Raw genomic sequence first — 23,524 nt, forward strand, 5'->3', positions numbered from 1 at the left:
CAACTCACCAGGAATGCCGCACGGGCCTTCACAAAGCCAGCCAGTGGCTTTAATGAGAGCATCAGGCCAAGCTCAGTTGGTGACTCATTGACACCAGCTACTGAGAGGGTAGACAGCAGATGCCGAGCTCGGGCCTTCTACCCTAGCCACACAGGAGGCTGAGCCCTGAGAATCCTGGTTCAAAGCCAGCCTGGGCTGGACGAACTGAGAGACTTAACTCCAATCAGGCAGGAAACTTACAACCCCAGAGCTGCTCCCACTGCCTTTCCATACTCACGCACACACTTCTACCCCTAACCTAAGGTCTGCTCGCTCCACTGCCTTTCCAGCATATTCTATCACTCAATCGCACAGCACCTGTGGGTGTGGTTGCCCAGAATTGCACACATACCAGGCAAGTGCAACAAACCTCACTAATTTTATGTGCCCGTCCTGGGGCTTGAACTCAGGGCCTGGTCGCTGTCCCTGCTTTTGCTCAATACTAGCCCTCTACCACTTGAACCACAGCGCCACATGTGGCTTTTTCTGATCATTCACGGGACTTGAAAAGCTCATTGACTTTGCTGCCTTGAGCTGCCTTTGAACCCAGATCTTCAGATCTCGGCCGGGATTGCAGGCATGAGCCACCAGTGCTGACTAGGGAACTATTTGATTCTGACAAGTGTCACTTGGAGATTTCATACATAGCGGTTAATATGGACAGACAGCCTTCACACTTGGCTGTCCCTGGGTGGACCCAACCACTTCCTGGCCATCCTATGTCCTGTAAGCTGTGTGGCCCTGGTGAGTCATGCGACCTCTCGGTGCCCTTCCCTGTTCACTTCAAAAGAGGTCCACGGTGGTGTGATCTCAGCGTGGTGGCGAGCGGCTACAGTGAGCACCCTACTTATGATTAGCTTCTATCAGAAATTAACTTTAGAAAAAGCAGCCACAAAAAACAAGAATGGGCCGGGCACCTGTCATCCAGGGCCTCAGGAGGCTGAGGTCTGAGGATTGAGGTTGGAAGCCAGCCCTGGCAGGAAAGGCCGTGAGACTCTTCTGTTAGTCACTTGAAATAGCCAGAAGTAAAGCTGTGGCTCAAGTAGAGAAAAAGCTCAAGGGCCCTGAGTTCAAGCCTCAGGACTGGCCCAAAAGAAAAAAAAATGTGAACTTCAGTATCAGAAAATGTAATCCAGGCAGACACCAGTGGCTCACATCTGTAATCCCTGCTACTCAAAAACAATCGCACAGGATGCATTTAATTTGTGTGTGTGTTGCTAGGGATTACACACATAGCCAAGTGCAAACACTTTGTGATTTTTTTTGTGCCAACACTAGGACTTGAACTCAGGACCTGGGTGCTGTCCTGAGCTTCTTTTGCTCCAGGGTAGTGCTCTACCACCTGAGCTACAGCGCCCCTTCCGGTTTTCTGGTGGTTCATTGGAAATGAGTCTCATGGACTTTTCTGCCTGGGCTGGCTTTGAATTGCAATCCTCAGATCTCAGCCTCCTGAGTAGCTAGGATTACAAGTGTGAATAAGCATGAGCCACTGGTACCCAGCTGATTGTGTGTGTGTGTGGTATGAGGAATTGAACTCAGGGCCTCACATTTGTTAAGTAGGTACTTTACCACCTGAGCCATGCCTCCAGCCCCTGCCTCTCATGAATGTGAAGTCAGCTCCCTTCAGTCTCCCAGCAGAGAATAGCAGAAGCGCTGGAGGGTGGCTCTGAGGAGCAGGCCCACTGGGTCTTCAGAAGACAAAGCCCATCACAGATGATCCACCACCCCCTGTACAAACTCTGGGAAAACTCAGTGTGTGTGTGTGTGTGTGTGTGTGTGTGTGGTGTCTGTCCTGGGGCTTGAACTCAGGGCCTGGGCACTGTCCATTTTTTTGTTCAAGACTAGCTATCGCTTAAGCCACAGCCCCACTCCTGGGTTTTTGATGCTTAATCGTAGCTAAGAGTCTCTCAAACTGGATTGGGCAGGTGGCTCAGTGGTAGAGCGCTTGCCTTGCATGCATGAGGCCCTGGGTTCGGTTCCTCAGCACCACAAAAGCAGAAAAAGCTGGAAGTGGCGCTGTGGCTCAAGTGGTAGAGCGCCTGCCTTGAGCTGACGAGCTGCAGGACAGCGCCTACACAGGCAAAAAGAAGAGTCTCCCAAACTTTCCCACCCAGGCTGGCTTTGAACCACAAGTAGCAAGGATGACAGGTGTGAGCCACTGGCGCCCAGCCCAATGTGAAATTTTTTTTTTTTTGGTTGGTGGCGGGGCTTGAACTCAGGGCCTGGGCCCTGTCCCTCAGCTCTTGTGCTCAAGGCTGGTGCTCTACCCCTTGAGCCACAGCGCCACTTCCGTTTTTCTGGTGGTTCCTTGGAGATCAGAGTCCCACAGACTTTCCTGCCCGGGCTGGCTTTGAACCGGGCTCCTCAGATCTCAGCCTCCTGAGTCGCTGGGATGACAGGCGGGAGCCACTGGTGCTGGGCAGTGTGGAATTTTAGTACAAAGAAATGACATCAAGTTCACTGCCAACCCGTCCTAAGGATTGTCTGAGGTGGGAGGGGGGAGGGCAGGGGGCAGGGGGCAGAGGGCAGAGGGCAGAGGGCAGGCCGGTGCTGGTGCCAAACACCTCTTCCTCGAGGGCTGAGACACAGCCCAGGATCGAAGGCTGAAAACACGCGTTCCTCTTTGGTGTGGGAAGCCAGTGCCAGGCACACGAGGGCCAACTCTCACAGCTTTATTTCTGTGTCGCGTTATAGAGCTATATGCATAGATTCCTTTGTACAGTCTCTAGCCCCTCCCCTTCCCCACAAACTCACACAAGAAAGGAGAGCGATCAGTGCTCCCGCAGGCCTCGGCGAGCATCGGCGGGATCGCTGTCCTGGCTTGGGCTCTGGGATGTGTGAAGCAGCGGAGTTTCGCCCAGGACCCGAGGGCGGGGGACAGGACACCGTGTAGTGTGCTGCAGGCTCTGGGGGCCCCCACACTGGGCCCCACAAATCCCCGGGTGCGAATCAAGGGGGATCAAGAATGGGGGGCACCGGGGCGCCTCCAGAACCGCTCCCCGGCTGTGGGGGGGGGGATCGGGGAGAGAGAGCGCTGGGTGGAGGCGGCGGAGGCCCAGGATCCCACGGACCGCGCGGCGGGCTCAGTTGGACTTGGACCAGATCTTGGCGCTGCCCCGGAGCCTGGCGAGGGGGAGAGAGCCGGGATGCCAGGCGCCCTCGCGCGGCCCCCCCCGCCCGCCCCGCGGCCGCCCCGGCTCACCCCTTGCCCTTGGACGCCTTCTTGCTGGGCTGGCGCTGGCTGCCGCCGGGCGCGGGCTCGCGCAGCTCGGCCAGGTGCTGCTCGGGGTCCTGGGTCGTGGCCGCCGCCGCCGCCGCCGCCGCCGTGGTCACTTTGATGGTTTTTTTGAGGTTGGCCACCTAGGAGACACGGGGTGCTCACCAGGCGGGTCCCCGGCCGACCCGGGCACAGGCGGGGCCCGCCCCGCTCACCTCGCTCTCGATCTGCTGCTTCAGGCCCAGCTGCTGCTCCTTGTGCTGGTTGGCGCGGCTCACCTGCTCCTCGATGCCCGACAGCACCACCTCGCAGCCCACGCACCTGCGGGACGGCGGCGTCACAGGCCAGCCCCTGCCACCCACTCCGCAGCCAGGGGCCCGGCCCACCGTGCTGCAAACACAGCAGTGCCAGGCGCGCAGCGCAGGCCTGTAATCCCGGCGCTCAGGAGCAGAGGCGCAGAGACCGGGAAGAGTTAAAGCGTTTGAGGAAGGAAAATGGAAAGGAGGAAGAGCCGCGCTGGACTCCAGGCCAAGGCACGAAATCCAACCTCTGACAGGTGGCCAACATCTCACCGAAGATTCCCCTGGCTCCCGCCTGTCATCCCAGCGACTCAGGAGGCTGCGATCCGAGGATCTCGGTTCAAAGCCAGCCTGGGCAGGAACGTCTGTGAGACTCTGATCTCCAAGGAACCACCAGAAAACCGAAAGTGGTGCTGTGGCTCAAGGGTAGAGCGCCAGCCTTGAGCTGAAGAGCGCAGGGACAGTGCCCAGGCCCTGAGTTCAAGTCCCAGGACCAAAAAAAAAAGGCCCCTTCTGTGGCCTGGGCATGGCTGTTCACGCCTGTAATACCAGCTGCGTGAGAATTTGGAGATCACATGGGCTCAATCTGGACAGACAAGTGTCACTGAAACCCCATCTCAACCAGCCAGCGAGGCATGGATGCCTACCATAATCCCAGCTGCAGGGGGAAAAAGATCACGCTGAGCCTGAAATGGAGGGCTAGAAGCGAGCCCTTGCCTAGCCAGCTCCAGGCCTAGTTCAAGTCTTTGGCATAACAAGGCAGCACCAACTCCACAGACCTCGCCGGGGCCTGACGGATGCTGGCTCAGAGCCCTGGGGCAGAAGGTCTTCCTTTAGCCCCACCCCTGCCTCCTGGCCTGGAAGATCCCTGGTGTGGCTTTCAGCGGTAGTGGAGGAGGCTAAGAGGTGAGGATCATGGTTGGAGGCCAGCTTGTGCAGGCAAAAAGTCTGGGAGACTCATCTCCAGTGAACCACCAGCCTGTGGCTCAAGAGCTGGGCCTTGGGCTCAAGCCGCAGTAGGCGCGCGCAGGCAGGCCGGCCGGCCAAGCACGCATGCACACTCACCACTCCTGCAGGGTGCGCGCGATGGCGCTGAGGTCCTGGCGCTGGATGTCGCGGCCGATGCTGTAGTCCACCTCCAGCCGCTGGTTGCGCTGGTCCAGGGACCCTCGGAGCACGTCGGCGTACACGGCCTCGATCACCAGGTCCTCCAGCTGCCGCACGTTGCGCAGCGCCAGGGCTTCCAGCAGCACGGCGTAGGGGATGCACTGCGGGGGGGGGGGGGGGGGGGGGGGACAGGGGGGAGGGGGTGAGGCGCTCCGCTCCGCTCCCCAGCATCGTCCAGGACAACCAGAGCGCGGCCTCAATTCAAATACAACAGCGAGAGCCTGGCCATATGGGCCAGGGGGCCCCTCCCAGCCTTCCTTCTTGTTTGTCAAGATGAGAGAGTCTCACCGGCTCTCCTGCCCGGGCTGGCTTTGAACCATGATCTTCAGATCTCAGCCTCCTGAGTAACTGGGATTAAAGGAGGGAGCCACTGCACCAGACATGAAAAAGAGGATTTTGTTGTGGTTGTTTTGTTGTGGGGCTTGAACTCAGGGCCTGGGCTGTCTCTGAGCGCTTCTGTTCAAGGTTGGCGCTCTACCATTTGAGCCACAGCACCACTTCTGGTTTTAAGTGGTTCATTGGAAATTAAGAGTCTCACAGACTTTCCTGCCTGGGCTGGCTTTGAACAGCGATCCTCAGATCTCAGATCTCAGGATCCTAGGATCCTCAGCTAGGATGATAGGCCAGTGCCACCTGGAGCCCAGCGCACAGAAAGATGATCTTAGAACCTAAGACTCGGGGCTGGGAAGGTGGCTCAGTGGCTAGCATGCACGAAGCCCTGGGTTCAACTCCTCACTACCACATACACAAAAAAAGCTGGAAGTGGTGCTGTGGCTCAAGTGGTAGAGCAAAAGAAGCTCAAGTTCAAGCCCCAGGACTGGAAAACACACACACACACACACACACACACACACACACACACACACACACACACACACACACACACACACACACACACACACACACACACACACACACACACACACACACACACGAGCCCTTAAAGGGAGGGGCGGGCAAGAAGATCCCAGAGTGCATGGCGGTGGGCGTGGCCTGGGCTGGAGCAGAGTCACTATTGGCCACTTACGACTCCCTTCTGAGCCGGTCACTCACAGGCAGGGCCTGGCCCCAGCCAGTGGCTCGCGACTGTCATCCTAGCTACCCAGAAGGCTGAGATCTGAAGCCGACGTTCAAGCGGCCACACCTAGGAGACTCATCTCCCATTAACCAGCAGCAAGTGGAGCTGTGGCTCAAGTGCTAGACCAGCCACCAATCAATCCTGAGCAGAAAAAGCTCAGGGACAGCTTGTATTCAGGTTCAAGCCCCCAGACCAACAGAACACAAAGATGCAGGGGCCTGGTTGTGGTAGAATCGACGAGAGTGTCACAGAGAAGTAGCAGATGTGGAGCAATGGTATCTGACACAAGACTGAGCCCAGACACGCGCCAGCAGGCTCCCGCCTGCCATCCCCGCCACTCAGGGGACGTAGATCAGAAGATCGCAGTTCAAAGCCAGCCAGGGCAGGAAAATCTGTGAGACTCTGACTGCCACTAAACTACCCCTCAATAAAAAGCCAGGAGTGGAGCTGGGGCTCGAGCAGTAGAATGCTCACCTTGAGTTCAAGCCCCAGGCAATCAAAACACCAGAGACTAGAAGACAAAGCCACGTTGCGCCTAAATGGCTGTCAAGGCGGAGGTGAGACACCAATCACGGCGGAAGAGGGGGCGGGACAACTGGGTGCTCTTGAGCCTCATTGGCTTTGAACTAGGCGAGGGGGGCGGGGCATGGGGGTCGGCTCACCTTGACTTTGGCGGCCAGGGTGACCACAGACAGGTGCCGCAGCTTGTTCTTCTGGGCCTCGGTGAGCGGGGGGAGGCTCCTGGCTTCCGCTGGGGGACAGAGCAAGGCCGGGGGGGGGGGGGGTGCGGGGCTCAGTTCTGAGGGCGCTCCTCCTTCCCTGAGCCCTTGCACGCAAGGCTGGCGCTCTACCACTTGAGCCACGGCGCCACGTCCGGCTTTTCCTGCTTATGGGGTGCTGAGGAATCGAACCCAGGGCCTCGCGTGTGGAAGGCCAGCGCTGGACCACTGAGCCCCTTCCCAGCCCGCTGCACTGATCTCCCCCTGTATTGGGGTCTTGGCCCTGACGCTGCGGGGCACACCAGCACTGTCAAGTCTCTCCAGAATCCCCCCTTCCTTTCCTGCCTCCATTGCTCCCAACCTCCAGCCCCCGATTACCTAGGTAGTCAGCGTAAGTCCCATAAGCAAACACCGTCAGCAGACGGAAAGTGGACGCAAACTCGCTTTCAGCCAGCTGCAAGGGGGGGGGGGGGTCAGGAAGGGGGGGGGGTGAGAGGAAGGGCGGTCAGGCCAGCCTCCCACTCTCCCACCCCTCTTCTGATCCTTCTGGTCCCATCCTTCCCAGCCCGTGCGACCGCGCTTCACCAGGAGGCGACTTCTTACCCCTCTGATTACTCTCTTCACAAGCGACATCATGTCCACCTCGAAGCTAACCAGGCACCCATTCAGAAAGGGCTGCTAGCGAGGGGCTGCACCCCGATCCTCAGTTCAAGCCCCAGTACCAGAACATGCATGCACGCACACACCTACACACAACACCCAGAAAGGGCGTCTTTTGCTCCTTTGATGATGCGAATTAGCCCTACTCCAGAGAATGGAAGCGAGTCCCAGTGACTCACCCCTGGTAATTCCAGGGACCCGAGAGAATGAGGTAAGCTGGGCCTGGTGGCTCACGCCTGTCACTAGCTACTCAGGAGACTGAGATCTGAGGATTGAGGTTCAAAGCCAACCCAGGCAGGAAAGTCCCTGAGACTCTGATCTCCAAGGAACCACCAGAAAACAGAAATGGTGCTGAGGCTCAAGTAGTAGAGCGCTCACCTTGAGCTGAAGAGCTCAGGGACAGTGCGCAGGCCCTGAGTTCAAGCCCCATGACCAAAAAAAAAAAAAAAGAGAAAATGAGGTCTGAGGACTGGGGTTGAAGCAGCCTGGACAGACAAATCCAAGACCCTTACCTCCAATAAAACAGCAAAATAGATCAAGTGAGTAGCTGGGTGTGGATCAAGTGGTAGAGCACAGACTGTAAGCTGAAAAGCTCCTATTTTGCATGTTATCTTGCTTAAAAAGGAAAACCAAGCTTTGGGGGCTAGAGGGGAGAGAGGGGGTGGTCAGTGGTCCATGCCTATAATCCTAACTACTCAGCAGACCCGAGTACCAAACCTGAGCACCACGGTTCAAAGCCAGCCATGACAGGAAAATATTGGAAGCTGGAAGTGAAGCTGGGGTTCAAATGGGTAAGACTAGCCTTGAGCTGGGCAGGTGGCTCAGTGGTAGAGCGCTCGCCTTGCATGCATGAGGACCTGGGTTCGATTCCTCAGCACCCCATAAGCAGAAAAAGCCAGAAGTGGCGCTGTGGCTCAAGTGGTAGAGCGCCAGCCTTGAGCTGAAGAGCTAAGGGACAGCGCCCAGGCCCGGAGTTCAAGCCCTAGGACTGGTGCGTGTACATACACGCACCCACACACACACACACACACACACACACAGAAAAAGAACACTAGGTTTTCCAGATCTCCCATCTCCCAAGGGAAAGGAAACTTCTTAACAGAATGGAATAGATACCCGGATGGAAGATGGGCCCTGCCCGTCCCTCCTAGTCTCAAATGGAAACTTTTTGTCCCCAGTGTGTGTGTGGAGGGGGGAGAGGGGGTCCTAACCAGGGGCCACCACCCACCTCTCTGACATTGGGCATGTCCAGCAGCTCGCCGAACACGTAGACGCCGGGCGCCTCCAGCACCTGGTGGATGAGCGCGGCCAGCGCGGCCCCCTTGGCCGACTTGGCCAGGAGGAGGAACTGCTCCTGGTTCTGGCCCGTCACCTTCACCTCGGCACTCATGGCTGCGCGGGCGGGGGCGGGCCCTGGCGTCAGCTGGCGGGAGCTGAAGGGGAAGAGGATGCGCAGCTGGCGGGGTCCGAGCCCCCGCGGGGACGCGCAGCCGGGGCGGCCCGGGGAGGCAGGGAAGCGCAGCCCGGGCTGGGTGGCTCACGCCGGGAGTCCTCGTTCGTTCGGGAGGCTGGCGCCCCCGAGGATCGCGGTTCGAGGCCGGCCCCAGCGGGGCTGAGGCTGTGGAGTCTGGTCCCAGGGGCACAGGCGCAGTGAGGAGGCCCCAGGTCCCCGAGTTCCAGTCCCAGGACTGGCACCCCAAACCGAACAAGGTACCAACCAAGTCCCTCCGGCAGGGGGGCATGGGATGGAAGCTTCTACAAACAGGTGTGGGGACCCCCCCCATCTGTACTCGGGCCCTGCGCGGCTGCCGGGCCCCCCCCCAGCTGGGCCTGGACCAGGAACCCGTCCCCATGCTGAGCCCCCCGACCGCGCCGGCGGCACGCCCCGCCCCCGCCGGCGGCACGCCCCGCCCACCCCTCGCGCCCCGCCCCCACCACGCCGGCGGCACGCCCCGCCCACCCCTCGCGCCCCGCCCCCGTCGCGCCGGCGGCACGCCCCGCCCACCCCTCGCGCCCCGCCCCCGTCGCGCCGGCGGCACGCCCCGCCCACCCCTCGCGCCCCGCCCCCGTCGCGCCGGCGGCACGCCCCGCCCACCCCTCGCGCCGGCGGCACGCCCCGCCCACCCCTCGCGCCCCCGCCCCCTCGCGCCGGCGGCACGCCCCGCCCCCATCGCGCCGGCGGCACGCCCCGCCCACCCTTCGCGCCGGCGGCGCGCGCGCCGCCCACGTGACCCCGCCGGGACGCCGTCCGCCCGCCGGCCCCACCCCCTCGCTTAAAGCGCCCGCCCCGGGGCCGCGCCGCCGGGCCCCGCTCGCACCCCGGACCGGACGCTCCGGAACGCCACCCGCCGAGCTGCTCCTCCAGCTCCCGGGGCGCGGCCGCCGCTCCGTCACCTCCGGCGGCCGTCCGGAGCCTTTCCTGCCGCCGGCCCGCCCGGACGCTCTAGCCGCCGACCTCTATGGCCGCCGACCGCTTTCCGGAAGCACGTTCCGGGTGGGAGGGACGTCACTTCCGCCGACTGCGGGCCCCCCCCCCCCGGGAGGCGGGACATAGGCTTTCCCCGGCTTGTGATTGGCTGTTGGGGAGGAACTGACAGGCGCTTTTCTTTGCTCCCGGCTTCGTGACAATAAAACTTTATTGATCCAGGAGACACACGGTGGACTGGGCGCCCGGGGCTGGATGCACACCCATCTACACACGCAGGTGCACACACACACCTTGCGTGGACACGTGTGCGTGCACGCGGCTTGAACTCAGGGCTCGGCGTATTGCATTAGATACACATGCACACGCGTGTCTGTGCACACACTCGCGTGTCTAACTGTGCACGTGTGTACCTTAGAATCCACAGGTGCGACATTTAAACATGTATTCTGTAGGGTCCTGAGCACGATAGGCGCGTGTTCTATCCCTTGAGGAAGATCCCTGCGGCATTTACTTATGTATTTGGTCGTGTGTTGTGAACTCTGGGCCTGGGCGCTGTCCCTCAGCTCTTCAGCTCAAGGCGGGCGCTCTACCCCTTGAGCCACAGCGCCACTTCCGGTTTTCTGAGTGCTTTATTGGAGATCAGAGTCTCATGGACTTTCCTGCCCAGGCTGGTTTTGAACCACGATCGTCAGATCTCAGCCTCCTGAGGAGCTGGGATGACAGGCGGGAGCCACCGGCGCCTGGCTCTTCCTACCATTTTTTGCCTGAGTCTTTTTATTTTGCCCATCAGGGGTCTTGAACTCCAGGCCTGGGCGCTGTCCCTGAGCTGCTTTGGCTCAAGGCTAGCACTCTGCCACTTGAGCCACGGTGCCATTTCTGGCTTTTTCTGTGTCTGTGGTGCTGAGGAATCGAACCCAGGGCTCCATGCATGCGAGGCAAGCGCTCTACCACTGAGCCACCCTCCCAGACCTTTAGTCATTGTTTAAGTTCTCATGTTCGACTGGCTTGTATCACAATTTCCCTATTTCATCGTTCCAGTTAGCTGGGATGACAGGTAAATGCCACAGGTAAATGCTTTTCTTAGTTAGGCTGGAGTTCTCACTAACTTTTACCCCAGGCTAGCTTTGAACTATGATTCTCCCAACCTGTGTTACCTGAGTGACAAGTAGTTAGGATTACAGGTTGAGACACTGCACCCAGCTCTCACCTAATTGTTTGTGACTTGGGTGATGGGCTGGTATATGTTGGGCGAATGTTCTACCATTCCAATAAATATCTGTCTCAAGCTGGGTGCCAGTTACTCAGTAGGCTGAGATCTGAGGACTGTGGTTCAAAGCTAGCCTGGACAGGAAAGTCTGTGAGACTCATCCCGTGTGTGTGTGTGTGTGTGTGTGTGTGTGTGTGTGTGTGTGTGTTCGCATGCACCAATTCTGGGTTTGAATTGAGGGCTGGGTGCTGTCCTTGAGTCTTCCTTGTTCAATGCTAGTGCTCTACCACCTGAGCCATTTCCAGCCTTTTTAGTGGTTCATGAGCAATCAGAGTCCCATGAAAGTTCTTTTTTTTTTTTCTTTTTGCTTATGTGGCACTGAGAAATTGAACCCAGGGCCTCAGGCATGCAAGGCAAGCGCTCTGCCACTGAGCCACCTTCCCAGCCTCACAAAATTTCTTGCTCAGGCTGGCTTTGAACTATGATCCTCACTTCTCAGCCTCCCTTCTGGCTGGGATTATAGGTAGAAGCTACCAGCAACTGGCCAAGTCTGTGAGACTCTTATCTCCATTAAAGCAATAAAAAGCTGGAAGTAGAGCTGTGGCTCAAGTGGCAAAGCACCAGCCTTGAGTGAAAAAGCTAAAGGATAGTGCCTATAGCCTGAGTTCAAGTTCAGTACTGGCACAAAATCAAGGAAAGGGGCTGGGAAGGTGGCTCAGTGGTAGAGTGCTCGCCTAGCATGCATGAAGCCCTAGGTTCGATTCCTCAGTACCACACACACAGAAAAGCTGGAAGTGTCGCTGTGGCTCAAGTGGTAGAGCGCTAGCCTTGAGCAAAAGAAGATCAAGCCCTATGACTGACCAAAAAGAGAAGGGGAGAGGAAGGAAGGGAGGACGGAAAGGAGGGAGAGAGGGAGGGAGGGAGGGAGGGAGTAGAGGGAGGGAAGGGAAAAGAAAAGAACCTGTCACTGGTGGCTCTTGTGTGTAATCCTAGATACTGAGAAGGCTGAGATCTGAGGATCACAGTTTGAATCCAACCGGGTTAGGAAAAGTCCATGAGACTCTTATTCCAATGAACCATCAGAAAACCAGAAATGGTGCTGTGGCTCAAGTGGTAGAGCACCAGCCTTGAGCAAGAAAAGCTCAGGGACAGTGTCCAGGCCCTGAGTTCAAGCTCCACATCCAACTAAAAGAATAAAAGAATAAATAAATGGAAAAGAAAACGAAAGACACTGTAGCAAACACCATTTGTTCACTTATTTTTCTGGGTGTTTTTCATCTTTGTGGCGCTGGAGGTTGAAACCTCACGGCTTCACACTGCAACCACCGTTCCGAGAAACAAAATATTAGAAGTGTTTCTTTCAAAAGCAAGAACAGAACGGCTCGTCACTTCTTCCTTTGAACATTGCAATAAAAGTCCTGCCAGCACAGAAAGGGAAATTAAAAGCTTAGCACTGGAACAGAGAAAGGAAACTTCTTCTATCTTGTTGCTGATGAGGTGATTGGGAGAAAATTCCGAATGTCTATAGAAAAAAATTATTGCACAGAAGCAAGACTGTATCAAAATTGTTTGCTCTACTACAACTAATATTGCAAATCAACCGCATTCCTATAGATCAGCAAAAAGCACTTCTGAAACTTCAGTCTTGAGAAAGTAATGTTAACTATAACAGAAAAATCAAAAGAATATCTAGGAGCCAATAAGACAGAATGTGTACTTTATCTGTATGCAAAAAATATTATATTTCATTGAAAGCTATTTAGGAGGCTTTAAATCAAAGGAAAGCTATCTCACATCCATAACAAGAAGTCTCAACATTAAAAAAAAATATCCAGGGCTGGGAAGGTGGCTCAGTGGTAGAGCGCTTGCCTTGCACGCATGAGGCCCTGGGTTCGATTCCTCAGCACCACATAAGCAAAAAGAAAAAAGCCGGAAGTGGCGCTGTGGCTCAAGTGGTAGAGCGCTAGCCTTGAGCTGAAGAGCTGAGGGGCAGCACCCGGGCCCAGAATTCAGGCCCCACAACCGGACCCAAAAAAAAAAAAAGTATCTGGGGGCTGGGAATGAGGCTCAGTGGTACAGCGCTTGCCTAGCATGCATGAGGCCCCAGGTTCGATTGCTTAGTACCACATCCACAGAAAAAGCCAGAAGTGGTGCTGTGGCTCAAGTGGTAGAGCACTACCCTTGAGCAAAAGAAGATCAGGATAGGGTCCTGAGTTCAAGCCCCAGGATTGGCAAAAATAAAGCGTTCTGGGAATGAATGGAGGTCATTTTGTAGAATATTCCATCTGTATTTAATAGTACTCAACTATACACTAATTAGTTGAGGGTAAATTGTATGTTATGTGTTTTATGACAATGAAGTTTTTATGTGTATACATATACGCGAAATTAACCTAAGTAACAGGAAGTGCTTTGTGAAGAGACAGCAATGAAACCAGAAAGATATACAGGGTTCTGGTGGCACCCAGTGGCCACTCAGGGGGCTGTGATCTGAGGATCATGATTTAAAGCTAGCCAGGTACAAAAGTTCCTGAGACTCTGATCTCTAATTAAAAAGCTCGAAGTGGAGCTGTGATTCAAGTCGTAGAGTGTTGGCTTTGAACAGAACAAGCCAAGCAAGAGTATAAGGCCCTGAGTTCAAGCCCTAGTACTGGCATGCGTGTGCGCATGCACGCGTGCACGCACATGCACACACAAATGGCCTTGTTAGGACTGAAAGCTAAGGCCTTGAGCATGCTCAGCATGGGCTCTATCAATGACCTCTACTCTGGGCCTCTTCTGCTGTCAGCTCAACTTCTCCTTTATGCTACAATAAGTTCTACAAAGACAACAGGGAATGTCAGGTGGTGGTAGCTCACACCTGTAATCCCAGCTACTCACGAGGCAGAGATAGGAAGACCCCAGGTCAAATGCCAGCCTAGACAGGAAAGCCCATAAAACTCTTATCTCCCATGATCCACCAGAGAGCCTGACGTGGAGCTGTGGCTCAAGTAGTAGAGTGCCAACCTTGAGTGAAAAAATATTAGGGACAGTACCCAGGTACTTAGCTCAAGCCCCAGTACTGGCTACACAGTCCAAAGAGGACACAGGTGGCTTTGTTCTGGTTCTCTCAATCATCCATCAGTTCTTTGCAGATAATGAGAGGAAAGAAGAAAGGGAAGGAAGAAAAGGAAAGAAGGAGGGAAGGAAGGAAGGAAGGAAGGAAGGAAGGAAGGAAGGAAGGAAGGAGGGAAGGACAAATGAATCATGGTGCTGACAGCTGGTGAGGAGGATTTCCACTGAGTCATGAGTTACTTGGTCGCTCGGGTGCCAGGCTAATGACAGAGCAGCTGCAGTATTAGGGGGGAGAATCTGGGAATAGAGACTCCGCTTGAGGCTTTCAGCACTGGGAAGAGACAGAGAGGAAAGGCAAAGGGACAAGCCAAAGAGAACGAAGAGTTCAGAGTAGGCAGGAGTCTCCCACCAAATTCACTAAGCCACGAATGTCATGACTCTGGAGCGGCTGACATATGCAAAGGCACTGGGGTAGGAGTTAGGATCCAGGGTAAGCAAGACAAACGCGACTGTCTGCTCTTCAGGGTAGAGAAGCAGATCATAAACAAAGGTAAACTGAGTCTACAAAATGAGTCTCCAAAAACAATATAAGTTGATTATTGTTTGTGGGCTTGAACTCAGGGCCTGGGTGCTTCCTTGAGGTTTTTGTGCTCAAGGCTAGCGCTCTACCAACTTGAGCCATACCTCCACTCTGGCTTTTTGGTGGTTCACTGGAAATAAATCTTAAAACCTCTCCTGCCTGGGCTGGGTTTCAAACTCTTGACCTCAGATCTCAGCTTCCTGAGTAGCTGGGATGACAGGCGGGAGCTGCCAGGGTCCAGTTAAGGGTTTTTAGTCTGAATAACCAGGTGTTATGGTGGCCAGGATGGGAAACACCAGGAGAGCAATCGATTATGCTGGAGGCATTCATAATGTCTACTTCTAACGTGTTACCTTTGCTCACGTGCAGTGCATGCAGTCGGATGGGTGACTCAAGCCCTCTGGATATCAATTTAGGGCTCACTGACATTTCCATAACATTGAAATCCTGAGATCGGATGAGATCACTGAACAGAACTTTGAAACATGGATGATGGATGAGAAGGGCTAGGTCCTAAGAGGCTAGAGCATTTAGAGGTCAGGAAGAATAAAAGAAAACAGCCACTGTGTACCTGTGGCTCCCGCCTGTCATCCCAGCTACTCAGGAGGCTGAGATCTGAGGCTCATGGTTCAAAGCCAGCCCTGGCAGGAAAGTCTGGGAGACTCTCATCTCCAGTGAACCACCAGAAAACCGGAAGTGGCGCTGTGGCTCAAGTGGTAGAGCACCAGCCTTGATCTGAAGAGCTCAGGGATGGTGCGCAGGCCCAGAGTTCAAGCCCCACGACTGACAACAATAAAACAGGATTTGGCATCTTCTACATGTCTGATTTCAGGCCAGGGTGATGTAAGGGAGGGAGACAGATCAGGGAAATCCTCCCAAGGAGACTTTGGCTCTAAGTGAGACCCGAGGGGACGGGTGAATGATAGGGAAAATTGTTCCGGATTGAGGGAACAGCAATATGAAGTCCCAGAGGAAGGTTCCACCTGGCTCCTTGTGGGAAAGGGATCAGGGCCACTGCGGCTGCAGTGTGGAAATCTAGAAATAGAGAAACCAGAGAAGTTTGGGAATCCGGTACTACACCTGGGACCTGATCCACTGGTTTCTTTTTTTTTTTTTTTGTCGGTCGTGGGGCTTGAACTCTGGGCCTGGGCGCTGTCCCTGAGCTCTTCAGCTCAAGGCGAGCGCTCTACCACTTGAGCTACAGCGCCACTTCCGGTTTTCTGGTGGTTTACTGGAGATAGGAGTCTCACGGTCTTTCCTGCCCGGGCTGGCTTTGAACCGCGATCCTCAGATCTCAGCCTGCTGAGTAGCTAGGATTACAGGCGTGAGCCACCAGCGCCTGGCTTGATCCACTGGTTTCTAAAGATCATTTGGGTTGTTTTTGAGGGAATTCGTTGTAGCAGGACCAGAATGGAAGAGAAAGGTGTACTGTTGATGTTAGAGTGAGGTCTTCGCTGTCCTTCCGTTTACCTCTCAGTGTGCGTGTATGTGTGTGTGCGCGCGCGTGCATGCATCTACCTCCCGTGTGTGTGTGCATGCGTCTACCTCTTGTGTGTATGCATGCATGCGTCTGTGTCTATATGTGTATAAGTGTATGTGTAGTACACATGCATGTCTGTGTCTGTGTGTCTGCATACATGCATCTACCTAGTGTGTGCATGCATGTGTCTGTTTGTATATGTACATGCGTGTATGTACACATGCATGCATGTGTGTCTGCATGCATGCGTCGGTGTGTACGTGTACATATGTGTATGTGTGTGTACGTACACATGCATGCCTGTGTGTCTGTCTGTCTGTGTCTGAGGTCCTGGGACTTGAACTCAGGCCTCGGGCCCGGTCCCTGAGCTTTCTCGCTCGGCGCTGGCGCTCTACCCCTTGGGTCGCGCCCCCACCTCTGGCTTTTTGCCGGTCCATTGGAGATCGGAGTCTCACGGACTTTCCTGCCCGGGCTGCTTCGAACCGCGTCCTCCGATCCCGGCCTCCCGAGCGGCCGGGCTCCCCGGGGCCGGCGGGAGCTGGGCCCAGCGTCCCCCAGCTGCTCGGGGGACCGTGGGGCAGGGGGGTGGTCAGCCCTGCACCCCACTGACCCGAGACCGGCCCGGGCTCCGAGCGGGGCCGAGCCGAGCGGGGCCGAGCCGAGCCGAGCCGAGCCGAGCGGGGCCGAGCCGAGCCGAGCCGAGCCGAGCGGGGCCGAGCCGAGCCGAGCCGAGCGGGGCCGAGCGGGGCCGAGCCGAGCGGGGCCGAGCCGAGCCGAGCGGGGCCGAGCCGAGCGGGGCCGAGCCGAGCCGAGCGGGGCCGAGCCGAGCCGAGCGGGGCCGAGCGGGGCCGAGCCGAGCGGGGCCGAGCGGGGCCGAGCCGAGCGGGGCCGAGCCGAGCGGGGCCGAGCGGGGCCGAGCCGAGCGGGGCCGAGCCGAGCGGGGCCGAGCCGAGCCGAGCCGAGCGGGGCCGAGCCGAGCCGAGCGGGGCCGAGCCGAGCCGAGCGGAGCCGAGCCGAGCCGAGCCGAGCCGAGCCGAGCGGGGCCGAGCCGAGCGGGGCCGAGCCGAGCCGAGCCGAGCCGAGCGGGGCCGAGCCGAGCCGAGCCGAGCCGAGCCGAGCGGGGCCGAGCGGGGCCGAGCCGAGCCGAGCCGAGCCGAGCCGAGCCGAGCGGGGCCGAGCCGAGCCGAGCGGGGCCGAGCCGAGCCGAGCGGGGCCGAGCCGAGCGGGGCCGAGCCGAGCGGGGCCGAGTCGAGCCGAGCCGAGCGGGGCCGAGCCGAGCGGGGCCGAGCCGAGCGGGGCCGAGCCGAGCGGGGCCGAGCGGGGCCGAGCCGAGCGGGGCCGAGCGGGGCCGAGCCGAGCCGAGCCGAGCGGGGCCGAGCCGAGCGGGGCCGAGCCGAGCGGGGCCGAGCGGGGCCGAGCGGGGCCGAGCCGAGCGGGGCCGAGCCGAGCCGAGCGGGGCCGAGCGGGGCCGAGCCGAGCCGAGCGGGGCCGAGCGGGGCCGAGCCGAGCGGGGCCGAGCCGAGCGGGGCCGAGCGGGGCCGAGCTCCGCGTCTCCCGCCGTCGCCGCCGCCGCCGCCGCCGCCCCGGGCGCCCGCCCCCCTCGGCCCGGCTGCTGCGCGGTCCGCCGACCATGCCCCGCGCCCCGCCCGCCGCCGCGCGCCCCCGGCCCCCCGCCAGCCCGAGCGCCCGCGCCGCCGCGCCCGGCGGGCAGGTGAGCGCCGCCCCGGCCCGGGGGAGGGGGGAGAGGGGGCCCGGCTCGGCCCTGCGCGCCCCGCGCCTCCGCCCGGGGCCCGGCCCGCCTCCCCCGCCCCCGGCGGCGGCGCCCAACAGGTCGGCGGGGCGCGGCGGGGGGCGCGGCGGGGGGCGCGGGGCGCGGGGCGCGGCGGGGGGCGCGGGGCGCGGCGGGGGGCGCGGCGGGGGGAGGCCCGCGGGGTGGGGGGACGCGGCCCCTCTCCACCCCCCCCCCTCCCCGCCCGTCCCCGCGGCCGGACGGGCACGGGGACGATCCCCTCCCCACCCCCCCACCCGTCTCCCCTCGCCCCGCGCCCCCCGCCCCGCCCCGCCTCCCCCCTGCCCCAGCCTCCGGCCTCCTTCCTCCAGCCTGGGCCTCCTCACCCCGGCCTGACCCTCCGGCCCCCTGGCGCCTCCTCCCCCCTCCTCCCCCTCCTCTGCCCCCTCCTCTTCTCCCCCCTTCCCCGCCCCTCCTCCCTGTCTCCCCAAGATGGTTCCCCACTCCCCCCCTCTCTCTGCTGGGGGAGTAGCTGAGGCTCAGAACTGGGTTCATTGGAGACCAGGTCCTCCTTCATTTGGGGGAGCCTGCCCCCCATCCAGCCCCCTGAGCCCTGACCACACGTGGCCAGCCCTCCCCCTCCCCCCCAGGGCTCCCCGAGGGGAGAGCACCTGGGCCCGAGGGTGATTGACTGGGAAACGCAGCTCCCCGCCCACCCTCCCCTCCCTGCAGACTCTTGGGGGGGGCCCCTCCCCTCGGCCTCCCCCCCCCTCCCTCCCTCCCTCCCTGGCGGTAGGTGCTCCAGGAATCACAAGGTTCTTGCCTCTAATTTAAGATCCAGGAAAAGCCTGGCGCGGTGGGGCAGGAGGAGGGGGGAGGCTTGGGGTGCGGGGAGGGAAGGCGGGCACCCCCCCCCAGGAAGTTATAGATGGGGGGGCCGGGAAAGAAATCGACAAGGATGCTGGGAGATGGTGGGTCCTGGCTGGAGGATGGAAGGGGTGCAGAGTGGGTGAAGATTGGGGGTGCGTATGGGATGACCCCACTTCTTTTCTCCACTCCCCCCCCACCCCCAGTAAAGGTTGAAAATCTGGGTCACAGCTGAGAAAGACCTCAGACATGAAATGCAGAATGTGGTAAGTTTGGCCTAGCTGGTGGTGGGAGGAGGGGAGGTGACCAAGGGGGTCATTTGGGGGTGGGGTCGGGGTGGCTTTGCTTTTCCTACCTAGGCCATCCATCTTGAGGGGCCCTAGGAGGGGAGGCCAGGAAGGCCGGGGTCTTTGCAAGGAGCTGCTGGAGCTGGAGGGAGGCGGTTGGGAAGTTCTGCTGCGAGTCTGCCCTGTGGCTCACGCGGGCTCGAGGGGGCCTGGGTCTCTCACCGGCTTTCTCTCCCTTCTTGTAGGCTTCTGTCTCCCCTCCTCCCTCTCTGGCCTCTGCTGTTGCTGCCTCTCCCACGGCCTGCTCAGGGCTCTTCTTCCTCCTCCTCCTCCTCCTCTTCTTCCTCCTCCCCTCGAACCCCACCAGCCCCAGCCCGCCCGCCATGCTCCCGAGGCGGGCCCTCAGCCCCCCGACACGTGTGCGTGTGGGAACGGGCACCCCCACCCAGTCGATCCTCCCGGGCCCCCAGATCCCGGCGGCAGATCCTGCCGGGAACGGCGCCCCCCGCCACCCCCTCAGGCTTTGAGGAGGGGCCCCCATCTTCCCAGTACCCCTGGGCGATTGTATGGGGGCCCACGGTGTCTCGAGAGGACGGGGGAGACCCTAACTCTGTCAACCCCGGGTTTCTACCCCTGGACTATGGTTTTGTAGCCCCCCACGGGCTGGCTACCCCCCACCCCAACTCAGACTCCATGCGGGATGACGGAGACGGGCTGATTCTGGGGGAGACTCTGGCCACCCTGAGACCATTCCTGTTTGGGGGGCGTGGCGAAGGTGAGGGGGCCGGCGGGGGCGGGGGGGGGGGTCAGGCGGGGCGGAGGGGCTGGCTGCAGGTGGAGAGGCCTTATCAGTGAGGGTCGGCCGTGTGAACACTTAGAGACAGCTCACGTCATGCATGCTGTAATACCAGCCTGGGCCTGGCAAACTAGAGTGGGGGGTTCAGGCAGAGATGCTGCAGGAAGGGCTGGCTCAGGGGGAGCCCACAGATGGCCCAGGCCAGGGTTTGGGTTCAACCAGGGTCTAGAGAGCTCTGAAGATGTCAGTTTCCTGTGATCTTGGAGAATACCGACCTGTTAGAGCTGGTGGAGTAGACAGTTAGCAGACCTTAAATAAAAAAATAACATATAAATGGGGGGGGGCTGGGCAGGTGGCTCAGTGCTCGCCCAGCATGCTTGAAGCCCCAGGTTTGATTCCTCAGTACCACATACACAGAAAAAGCTGGAAGTGGCGCTGTGGCTCAAGGGGTAGAGCGCTGAGCCTTGAGCCAAAGAAGCTCAGGGACGGCGCCCAGGCCCTGAGTTCAAGAATAAATAGGTCTTGGGCACTAGTGGCTCATGCCTGGAATCCTGTCTAGTCAGGAAGCTGAGATTTGAGCATGGTGGATCGAAGCCAGCCCAGGCAGGAAAAGTCCTCCACACTTTTCCTTTCCAGTGAAGCCACACCAGAAAGCTGGAGGCATGGTTCAAGTGGTAAAGGACCAACTATGGGTGGGGTGGGGGAGCTAAGGGACTGGAGAATGGTCAGGCCCTGAGTTAAAGTTCCATTATGGTAGACACAGCAGGAAGGGCGGGCTGTGTGGACTCAGAACAGTGCTCAACTTAACCGCGGTCTCCATCCCGTTAGGTGTGGACCCGCAGCTGTATGTCACCATCACCATCTCCATCATCATTGTTCTGGTGGCTACTGGCATCATATTCAAATTCTGGTAAGCTGTGGGGTGCCGGCCCCTGGATGGGGGCCCCCCTGAGTTGTGGTGTGGTTTTTGTTTCTGTGCCAGTCTTGGGGCTTGAATTCAAGGCCTAGCCACTGTCCCTTAGCTTCTTTTGCTCAAGGATGACACTCTTTTATTTATTTGAGCCACAGGACCACTTCTTTTTTTTTTGGGGGGGGGGGGTTAATTGGAAATAAGTGTGACTCTCCTGCTTGGTCTGGCCTTGAAATTAGAGCCTCCGATCTCAGCCTCCTGAGTAGCTCAGATTACAGGCATGAGCTACTGGTGCTTGGCAGGGAACTGAATGTTTGGAAAATGAAGTTGTATGAGGGGGAGGAGGAAGAGGGTGGCAGTCTGCCGAAGGCTGGGGCAGAAATTGACTGCAGGTTAGACCTTAGGCCGGGCTGTGAGAACCATTGTGGTTTTCTTCTGTAGAGAATGGGAGGAAAGGAGAATGGAGAATTTTTGTTGGGGGGAGGGGGTCAGTTGTAGGCTCGAGCTCAAGGCCTAGACACTGTCCACGGTTTTTTATTTCTGCTTAAGACTAGCGCTCTACCCCTGTGAGCTACGCTCCACGTACTGCTTTTTGGTGGTTTCTTGGAGATAAGTCTCACTTTCCTGCCTAGTGTGGCTTTGAACTGCAATCCTCAGATGTCAGCCTGCCTGCCTGCCTGCCTGCCTTCCTTCCGTCCCTCCCTCCTTCCTTCCCTGTCTTTGGCTCAAGGCTAGTGCTCTACCCCTTGAGCCACAGCGTCACTTCTGGCCTTTTCTGTGTCTGTGGTAGTGAGGATTCGAACCTGGGGCTTCATGCATGCTAGGCGAGCCCTCTACCATTGAGCCACCTGCCCAGCCCTCTGTCTGTTGAGCAGCTAGGATCACAGGTGTGCCCCACCAGGGCCAGGCCTGGGGACTCTCTAAAGTGTGGGAGGAGGGGTTTTTGGTGGGGACCCCTCCAAGACAGGCTGCAGATCCCTCCTCCCATCCAGGCAGGATGAAGAGCATCTAGAGGTTTCTACAAGCATGGGGTCATACGTTGGGGGGAGGTCACACCGGTTTCTCGTGCAGGGAACTGTCAGGTGTGTGGGCTTTGGGGGTGGCTTGGGGGGGCAGCGTGAGTGTGTGACCCCCCCCCCGTGTGCCCCCCAGCTGGGATCGCAGCCAGAAGCGGCGCCGGCCCTCGGGGCAGCAGGGCGCCCTGCGGCCGGAGGACAGCCAGCAGCCGCTCGCAGACCTGTCCCCCGCGGGGGTCACTGTGCTGGGGGCTTTCGGGGACTCGCCCACCCCCACCCCTGACCACGAAGAGCCCCGAGGGGGGCCCCGGCCCGGGATGCCCCAGCCCAAGGGGGTTCCAGCCTTGCAGATGAACCGGTGAGCCGGGCCGTGGGGGGCGGGGCCCCCCTTTCCCTCGGGCCCCCACCCTTCTGTCCCAGCCCCTGGGTTCCTGACCGCCCTTTGCTCTTCCCCTCAGGATCCCCCTGGTGAACCTGTGACGCTCCCCCTCCTGTGTTGGGGAGCCGCCAAGCAGGAGTCCGGGGGTCCCGGCTGAGGGGCACGGGCGGAGCCATGGGGGCCCCCCCGGCCCTGGGCGCTGCGCCCCGGATGCTGCCCGGCCTGGGGTGACCGGGGCGGGGCCCACACGCCCGCCCGCACGCCAGCCGCTGCTCACTGTTCCTCGGCACCCCCCATGCCCCGTGCTGTGCGCGCGCCTGCGGACACGCGCGTGCGCGCCTCGGCCCCGGCCCTGCCCGCGTGTGCGCGCCTGCGCAGCCCAGCCCGCCCTCGCGTGCGCGCCCCGGCCCCGCCCTCGTGCGCGCGCCTGCACCGCCCGGCCCCACCCCGCCCTCGCGTGCGCACCTCGGCCCCGGCCCTGCCCTCGCGTGCGCGCCTGCGCAGCCCAGCCCACCCTCGCGCGCGCGCCCCGCCGCCCCCACCCCGGCCCACCCCCGTGCGCGCGCCCGCCGCCCCCCACCCCGGCCCACCCCCGTGCGCGCGCCCGCCGGCCCACCCCCGTGCGCGCGCCTGCCGCCCCCACCCCCGTGCGCGCGCGCCGCCCCCACCCCGGCCCACCCCCGTGCGCGCGCGCCGCCCCCACCCCGGCCCACCCCCGTGCGCGCGCCCGCCCCCACCCCCGTGCGCGCGCCTCCGCACCCGCGTCTCCCCGTCTTTCATCGCCGCACACTCCAGGCCGCGGCCGGCCGTGGTTCCCGCCAGGGCCGTGTCAGGTGCACTGGCGTGGCGGGTCCTGCTGTCCGTCCGCCTCCTCCGCCCCCGCCGGCCCGTGTCCGTGGCCTCTGCATGCCGCCCGGGGTGGGCGCGGGGCCGGCGGGGCTCCTGGCGCCCCTCCTCCGCCCCAGCCCTCCTCACGCCCCGCGTCACCCCCCCTCCCCCGTCCCCGGCCCCGTGGGGGTAGTTGGGGCCCCCCATGACCGAAGGTCTGGGTGTGGGAGGGGTGGGGATTTGGGGAGTCCCCTGCTGCATTCCATGACAAAGAGACTCTCCATTTGTCCTTCCCAAGTCCTCCTCGTTCTGTCTGTCCTGGCTGTCTGTCTGTGAGTCTCCCCCTGCCTGAGCCAGGCCTCCACTTCCCGGCCTCCTTTCGGGCCTCCGGAGCTCAGGGTAGGCTGCCAGGGGCTGGGGCTGGTTCGAGGCCATCAGGAGCTGTCTCCACCACGTCTCCCGCCTCCTCCGGGCCCCCCCTCCGCCTGCCCCCCCATGACACCTGGCTCCTCGCTGTGATATATATTTTTGTATTCTCTTCTCGTGGTGATTACCTTGAATTCTTGTGGGATGTTAAGTTTCAGAATTTTCAAATAAAGCCTTTGCAAGATACTCCAAGTGCGGCAGTTCGGAAGAGGAAGAGGAGGGGAAGGGCAGGCAGGGAGGAGAGGAAGAAGGGTCTGACTGGACCTGACCTGCGCCAGCTGAATGGGACTGATGGCGATCGTGTGTGTGTGTGTGTGTGTGTGTGTGTGTGTGTGTGTGTCTGTCTGTCTGTCTGTCT

At 59.8% G+C, this 23,524-nt stretch overlaps 2 protein-coding genes across 4 annotated transcripts; one reads left to right on the forward strand and one right to left on the reverse strand.

The window, feature by feature from the left end:
• Positions 1–427: 427 nt before the first annotated feature.
• On the reverse strand, positions 428–17,657 carry Cops7a (COP9 signalosome subunit 7A). Of its 3 annotated transcripts, XM_042672471.1 has the most exons (9): positions 9,498–9,629; positions 8,408–8,612; positions 6,898–6,973; positions 6,463–6,551; positions 4,621–4,823; positions 3,472–3,577; positions 3,242–3,399; positions 3,111–3,162; positions 428–438 (listed from the first exon to the last, which is right to left on the reverse strand). In XM_042672471.1, exons 2-8 carry the CDS (start codon positions 8,567–8,569, stop codon positions 3,123–3,125), a joined length of 834 nt encoding a protein of 277 aa, XP_042528405.1. In that variant the 5' UTR covers positions 8,570–8,612; positions 9,498–9,629; the 3' UTR covers positions 428–438; positions 3,111–3,122. The 3 variants fall into 3 exon arrangements, with proteins under 3 accessions (XP_042528405.1, XP_042528404.1, XP_042528403.1); XM_042672470.1 differs by lacking the exons at positions 428–438; positions 9,498–9,629 and adding an exon at positions 17,648–17,657 and having other exon boundaries at positions 2,698–3,162; positions 8,408–8,577; XM_042672469.1 differs by lacking the exon at positions 428–438 and having other exon boundaries at positions 2,698–3,162; positions 9,498–9,635.
• Positions 17,559–22,264, forward strand: LOC122101963 (PILR alpha associated neural protein). Its single transcript, XM_042672475.1, has 5 exons — positions 17,559–17,639; positions 18,908–19,586; positions 20,436–20,517; positions 21,670–21,891; positions 21,992–22,264. Exons 1-5 carry the CDS (start codon positions 17,559–17,561, stop codon positions 22,011–22,013), a joined length of 1,086 nt encoding a protein of 361 aa, XP_042528409.1. The 3' UTR covers positions 22,014–22,264.
• The last annotated feature ends 1,260 nt before the right edge of the window (positions 22,265–23,524 follow it).

The sequence above is a fragment of the Dipodomys spectabilis genome, unplaced genomic scaffold, assembly GCF_019054845.1.
Source record: "Dipodomys spectabilis isolate Male_0828 unplaced genomic scaffold, ASM1905484v1 ptg000713l, whole genome shotgun sequence".
Taxonomy (NCBI): domain Eukaryota; kingdom Metazoa; phylum Chordata; class Mammalia; order Rodentia; family Heteromyidae; genus Dipodomys; species Dipodomys spectabilis.